General features: G+C 37.2%; 2 protein-coding genes across 2 annotated transcripts in view; both read left to right on the top strand.

Moving 5' to 3' along the window:
* Positions 1-306: 306 nt before the first annotated feature.
* LOC145126425 (uncharacterized) lies at positions 307-879 on the top strand. Its single transcript, XM_079061798.1, has 2 exons — positions 307-484; positions 575-879. The coding sequence occupies exons 1-2, from the start codon at positions 307-309 to the stop codon at positions 877-879; spliced, it is 483 nt and encodes a 160-aa protein (XP_078917924.1).
* A 584-nt stretch (positions 880-1463) lies between these two features.
* Positions 1464-7531, top strand: part of LOC145125493 (flavin-containing monooxygenase FMO GS-OX5-like) — a 24529-nt gene continuing 18461 nt past the window's right edge. Inside the window, exon 1 of the mRNA XM_079060945.1 lies at positions 1464-2096. Coding sequence (XP_078917071.1) covers positions 1571-2096 — 526 coding nt within the window. The 5' untranslated portion in view covers positions 1464-1570. The remainder of the gene's footprint in view (positions 2097-7531) is intronic.

Here is a 7531-nt window from a genome sequence, read left to right as displayed (position 1 = left end):
TGTGAAGCAGATATGTTAATTAACTCCTTGCAGACCTTTGATTTCGTATTTTCTTTGCACTTCATGAAAAAATTATTAGGTATTACTAATGAGTTGTCCCAAGCATTGCAAAGGAAAGATCAAGATATTGTAAATGCAATGAACTTGGTTAGAATTTACAAGCTGCAATTGCAAATTTTGAGAGATAGTGGATGAGATTCTATGCTCACTCATACTACATTGTTTTGTGAAAAACACGAGATTGTTGTTTGCAACATGGATGCAATGTTCTTACTTCCAGGACGGTCACGACGAAAATATCCAAAGATGACAAACTTACACTACTATTGTGTAGAGTTATTCTATGATGTCATTGATTTGCAACGCACTGAATTAGAGAGTCGTTTTAGTGAGACTGGCACCAAATTGCTTCTTTTCATGGCATGTTTCAATCCAAATAACTCTTTTGCAGCTTTCGATAAAAACAAATTGATTGAGCTAGCTCGTTTATATCCAAAGGATTTTTCAGATATAGACTAGGAGATACTTGATGATCAAGTTGAAACTTATATTCTTGATATGTTGAATTCATCAGAGTTTTTGAATTTAAATGGGATTGGTGATCTTGCACAGAAGATGGTTGAAACAAAAAGGGATAAAGTATTCTCTATGGTTTACTTGATCATCAAATTAGCATTGACGTTACCGGTTTCAACAGTAACAGTTGAGAGATCGTTTTCTGCTATGAAGATTGTGAAGAACAGGATACGAAATAAAATGGGAGATCAATGGATGAATGATACTTTGGTAACTTATATCGAAAAAGAGGTTTTTGCGGTTGTTTCTAATCAAGATATCAGCAATATGTTTGATAAAATGAAAACGCGTCGACGACCTTAATGAATATATATATATATATATATATATATATATATATATATATATATATATATATATATATATGTTTGCAGTTTGTGGATATTTGATAATTAGTTTTTGGATGTTTGATAATTTATGAGGAGCACCCTCAAAAAAATTTCTGCCTTCGACCATGCAGAGGAGTATTGTGCATTTCAAAGTTTACTTTGACAAATGTTTCCTTCATGGTGGCTCTAGATACATGGTCTGAAGCACCAAAATTTTGCCCGTGTTGCCTCTTTCAAAGGTTGAAGCTACCTCAAACATAGTTGTTCTCATTTGGTGAATTTCAATTTAGTCATTAGTTTTGGTTTCCATTACAAATCTCTAGTTCTCCATTAGTTTTGTCTAGTTTAGTTTACTTCAAATTTTCTCCCAGTTGGCTTTCTTTAATGCATTTTTCTCTTGGCCGTTAAAAAAAAAAAAAAATCTCTCTTAACTTGAAATGACTTGCAATAACTATTTTTCTAATTAAAGGTTTTAATGATGCCAAAAGCGCTTTTGTGCCATCACGTGCTTGGAGAACTGAATAATTCACATGCATTAATTTATTTGAACTTGTTTCCTTAGGAATAATAAAATCGGCAGTTAATAGTTGACCAAAAAAACTTTACATACAACGCCTACCTACCTGGCCGCTCTTAGATGCAAAGAAGAAGGAGATCCATCTGCCATGGCAACTTCCTTAAAGGTCGCCGTTGTTGGTGCGGGTGTTGCGGGATTAATCGCCGCCCGTGAGCTTCAAAGAGAGTCCCACCAAGTTGTGGTGTTTGAAAAGTCACACCGACTCGGCGGAACATGGGCCTATGATCCACGAGTTGAATCTGATCTCTTAGGACTTGACCAAAACAGAGAGATCATTCATGGATCCCTTTACAAATCCTTGCGAACGAATCTTCCTCGTCAGCTCATGAGCTTCACTGATTTCAAATTCAGCGCCAAAACATATGGCGATGAGAGGTTGTTTCCTGGGCACGAAGAAGTTCTAAAGTTCTTGGAAGATTTTGCAGGTTCTTTTGAACTCACTGAGTTGATTCGTTTCAATACTGTGGTGACCCGAGTGGAATTGGTTGACTCGGAGATCATCGAGTTTGAAGTGGAGTCGAAGACAAATGGGGTGAATACAGTGGAGGTGTTTGACTCGGTGGTCGTCTGTAACGGTCACAATAGTGAACCTCGGCCTGCATGTGATATTCCAGGTACATCTTATGTGAAATGTATTTTTTTTTTAAATATTTTGCTATTTTGAAAATTTTCATATGATAAAACCTAAATGTTTTTAAAAGACAAATCATAATTAAAAGGGACATATGGTTCATTAGTTTTTTTATATAAAAAAGCCTCAGAGTCGGACATATTAATAAATGTATATATGAAGAAAAATCTTGCTTTTCCAAAATTTAATTCGATTGTAGTAATCAGGTATCCATGAATGTTATAATTACTATTGGCTATGAGTTAGTGACGAATTCAAGGACCCTAACACTATATATATATTCTTTTACCTTTTATTAATAATAAACTAACCATTTTTACTACAACTCAAATCATTCGATCTTCAAACTCTCTATTAGTTTTAATCCATTTTCTACTTCATTAATGGCTTAAGAGTTAAGACAGATCTTCAAGCGATACCATCCTAATGCCCGGTCGAAATCAATCGCAAGCTTCTAGTCGTTCCAACGTACCTACTAGAAACATTTTTTCTTTCAAACCCTCTCCACCACCATACTACCCACAACTTGAGTGCCCTATATTTACAGCCTCCCAATTTCATTATACCGTGAAGCATTCGTGTTTTTAGCCTATGCAAGGAGCCCAAAACTTATTTCCCATAGCCCAACCCAACTTCAAGCCCTTTCGCAAAGCACAACCCGAACCTACACCAAAAATAAATTGCTGAAAACAGTGGCAGATGTAGTATATGAGAAGTGGGGTGCATGGACCCCACTTGCAAATGGGTCTCACCATATAGATAAAAAAAAAAAAAAAAAAAAAAAATCTTACTTTTCATCAAATTGAACTTGATACCCCACTTGCTTAGATAGTTGGCACCGTCCTTATATCACGTTGTTGCGACTTTCATCGAGCCCCACTGCTATATATCTTTAATTTTTTACCCATTCACTCCTTATACTAGTCATTTAAAAATCGAACCCCAAAACCACTACCTATATAACGGATCTGATTGATGTTCGATCTGGATCTGCCACTGCCTGAAACCCAACCCAAATTTGTTCCAGAAATCCCTACCCTAATCCTAACCATCAAAACTAAAAAGAAAAGCCAAGAAAATGAGGCATGACGAATACAGTTTAATGACCAACTGAACATCATGAACTTTCAAGATATAAATAAAATAGTCATGAAATTCAATGAAATGTATATGAACTTATACAATCAACGTTGAAGCGGTCAAAGCCACGGACACATTTTTACTATGGTGCTCAACATGCACCAAGTGCAAAATAATACGAAGGGGTTAAATTTGTAAAGTTTTGGGAGTATCCAAAGTGGCAATGTGCCACTGATGAATCGTCCATGTAGCGCTTCGGAATGTTCAAAAACATCTAGATTGAACGACTACACAACTTCTTTGGATACTTTTTTAGATTTGACCTCAACGACAATGATGACGTGCTTGAACCTGAAAAACCTACACATACCCGCCCAATAATTATTGATTGTGGATATATAAAGACAACAAGAAAGCTTCATTGTCTATTTTGTCGGAATAAGTATATTTTATCGGAATCCAATACTGGTGAAGCGTTAAAAAAGATGAAGAATAATTTGGACTTATTTTAAACGAGTTTTAACAACCATTTGGAGTTCAAAAAAGAAAAACCATGTAATAAAGAAAACCATGCGAAGAAATCAAAAAATAAAGGAAGTAAGAGTTGACATGGACGTTGAGACGAGCCAAAAAAAAATTAAAGAAAATGAAAATCAAGACATCATAGCCTAATCAAATTCATTTTGCTTTCCTGTTTTTTTTTTTTCAAACAAGTCCAATAACTTATGGTCAAGTAAACATTTCTTTTTCCCTGTTTCTTTATTTGTTTTCAAACAAGTCCAATAACTTATGGTCAAATAAACATTTCTTTTTCCTCCTCTCAATGTCTATCCAAATACCTCTAAAACTCATGATTTATGACATTATATATGTATATATATGTTTAAACTTTGTTTTACGAGTACATTAGGGAGGAGGCTCGCCTTTGGGGAAGCGTGACATAAACCCTTCTCCTTGGCAACCCTGATTGAAACTCTCATGATTAGAACTTGGGTCTCAATGGTAAGAAGTTTACCATGTCTTACCATGGTAAGGAGTTTACCATGTTTTACCAGGTGAGCCATCAGGTAATTGTTATTAGACAAATTGAAAGACATAACATAAAAAGTAACACCAACATGAAGATCGTAGATTCATGACCGATAAATATATGGAAGAACTCTTTTAGAGCATACGGTGTGGGTACAAGATTTGCTCGTTGTGGCTGCGGTGGACGCCCACAACGGCGTTGCATCTTGTTGTACACCACCCCGGCATCTAGTTGCTTCTTGTCATGGGGCTTCTTGTTGCCGTTACAACCTAAAGCAACGAGTAAAAATGCGAACATTGCCCTCTTTTTAGCCTTTGTCAACAGTTAAAACAAAAAATAAAAAAATAAATAAAACATATTTATTCTCAAAAAGTTGGTGTTATATCTTGTTGCTCATTTCCCCACTTGGTGTTATAACACCATTTGCTTATGTGGCATGTGAGATGGCACAACTTAATGTTGCATCTTGTTGCCCACACCTAATGGTCTTAACATTTTCACAAAAATCAGTGACAGAAAGCCTTAGCATAAAACACCTACAATTTAATGCATATATCGTCATTTCCTATTGTTATGGAAAAATGATAAACACAAAGAGAATACCTAGAAATACATAAGAACTAAGAATCGTGAATCACATCCTTGTTGAATTTGTGGAGAGAGAAGAGAAGAGATGAGATCTTGAAATTTGGTGTGAAATAAATGGCACATTGAGTCCTATTTATATCTATGGCCTATTTATATCTATGGGAAACCTTGGGAGACCCTAAAAAGTGGGGCAGTATGGAGACTAGGCAAAAGCTTTAGTTTTAAACCAACTTAACCCAACCCAAGACCAATAAAAACAAAATCTCATTAGATCCTAACAACGATGAGGTGTATAAAGTTTGCATAAACTGCGTCATTTAATGAAACTCATGTCTCACGTTCACGGCCCGACTAGGCACGTATGTGGTCTTCGACTATCCTTTAATCCCCTTGTAATGTATTTGTAAAGTATTGAACGATAAGGATGAGAATGAACTCATAAACCCATCGATTTTCTTCCCCCACCTACGATGGGACAAAAAAAAATAAGCAAACTTTCTTAATATACCCCTAAACTTTCCAATAATCCTCGATCTAGCAAGTTAGAGTATGTTATTTCACTCAGACAGATGATATCACTTGGTCTCATGAAGATTAAACCTAATTTAATTTGTAAAAACATGAAGATATCAGTTCAATGGTATCTTATGTATTTATAGCAACATGAAAGAATCGTGTGACATCTCCGACTTACCTTGACATATCATCTACCAACTTTCTCTATCACTAAGCGTGAATATGGCCATACATTATAATCCATTTTCATGACACTCTAGAATGTAAACCATTAATCTTCATTTGAGGTAGAACCACGTCTAAATCATATAGGAAATTTTTTACAGCACCTTCGTTGCTTAGATGTCTCCAAAAAGTTGTTAAGAGTCTTGACTCAACCTCATTTTCACTGGTGACTTACTATCTTACCTCGCATAGATCTATCATTATTGATAGTGCATTCTATCAACTAAGTGATTTCATAATTAACCTTTAAACTTGAGAATTATGAGCAATAATTTCAAGTTGTTTTTCCATCATTAAACGATTCTATTGTTGTTTTAGACCCATGTTTGTTGTGGTAATTCCAATAAAATCTCTCGTGGGAGGTTTCATAAGTAGAATGTTACGCCTCGGGATCTAGATCTCGTGACAGGACCTGTATTTGTGCTTCCTACAGCCGTGAGTATTACTAACACCTAATCTCCTATTGAGAGGAGACTAGGTTAAACTATTCTAAGAGATTAAAAGCAATTGACTTCAAGCATAATTTTATTTCATAAACAACTACCCTTTAAATAGGGATAAACAAAAGACTCTAATAAGGAAACAAAGATCACCCAAATCGACTCAATTACTAAATGATCCTAATTACCAAATTTAAAAACTGAAACAAGATAATCTCCTAAAATAAGATACTTTCCAGAAATTAAAAATACTTATTATCTGTATGATTCATAACATTACTCCCTTCCTCCGCATTGAGTTTGTCCTCAAGCTCAATAGTCACCCATTTGCGGCATTTTCCTCATTATCCATCATGATGCAAAAGAGCTTGACACATTTATGCCCAATCGAGAACATTTAATCACAGTTAAAGCACAAGCCTTTTGCCCGCCTCTCTGCCATTTCTGAAGTCGTTAGTTTTTTCCAGGCCGGATTTAGTGTTTCCGTTTTGTAGTTTCCAGCTCCTCCTTTTCCTGCTGACTCTCATTTTTGGCTTGCAGTCGAGGTTTGGTTTCATGTAGACTCGACATCTATTGGTTGTCCTGCTTCTGCTACCCTTAGCTCAATTTGTCTTGCTAGATTCATGGCATAGTATAGAGTTATGAGTCTCGCAAATTCAACCTCATATCTTATCACGTTTATTATCCCCGCATAAAAGTGCCAAATTCTTTGCTCCGGTGTAACCATGTCGTCCTACCCAACAACAATTCGAAGCTTTCACAATAGTCTTCTACTGTCCCAACTTGTCGAAGCCGAGTTAATTCCCCTAAGAGATTCAAGCTCATAGGCGGGCCGAAACGGATTTTGCATTCTTCCGAAAACTCGACCCAATTCAAATGATTTTTCATCCTTCTCAAGTTTCGGTACCACCCACTTGCCCGGCCCTGTAAGGCGAAAGTTGCTTGACGGAACCAAGCCTCCGGCGGTGTTTGCTATTCTTCGAAGAAGTCCTCACACTTTTGTAACCATTCGAGTGGGTCACCCTTGCCCTCATACACTGGAAACTCCATCTTGGCGAATCTAGGCACCCGATTGCCAGGCAACCGATCGCCACAGTAACCTCCATCAAATTCATCCCAACTTTTATGCACCTGTTCTTGTTCAATACGTTGATTGAGTCCCGATCCTTCAGCTTTGTGGAAATCCCAGCGGTGTTTGAATGATTGTGGCTCTGCATTGCGCCAACAATCAGACCCCTTCCCTACTCCCCGTCCTGTTCCCAAGGGGTTTGATCCAAACTACCCCCTACCTCGACCTAACACCATGAAGGAACCCGCCATCTTGCCTTCTGGTGCGTTGTCGGTGACGATGCCCTTGCCCCTTCCTCGGCCTAGCTCGCTGCTATCTTCAAATTGTTGGTCCATCTCTTCTTCTTCCTTGCTTGCTTCAGACCCTTGTTTGTTGACCTTGTTTTGGGATTGTGATAAACTCTCTTCCAGCGCCGCATGCTTGGTCTGCAAGGCTTCGATTGCCCCTTTCAGTTCAAGCGTACTCTGAGT

Source organism: Lactuca virosa, chromosome 7, assembly GCF_052849685.1.
Source record: "Lactuca virosa cultivar CGN04683 chromosome 7, Lactuca_virosa_CGN04683_v6, whole genome shotgun sequence".
Lineage (NCBI taxonomy): Eukaryota > Viridiplantae > Streptophyta > Magnoliopsida > Asterales > Asteraceae > Lactuca > Lactuca virosa.
The sequence above is the reverse complement of the archived record's forward strand: the minus strand, read 5'-3'. Positions and strand labels throughout refer to the sequence as shown.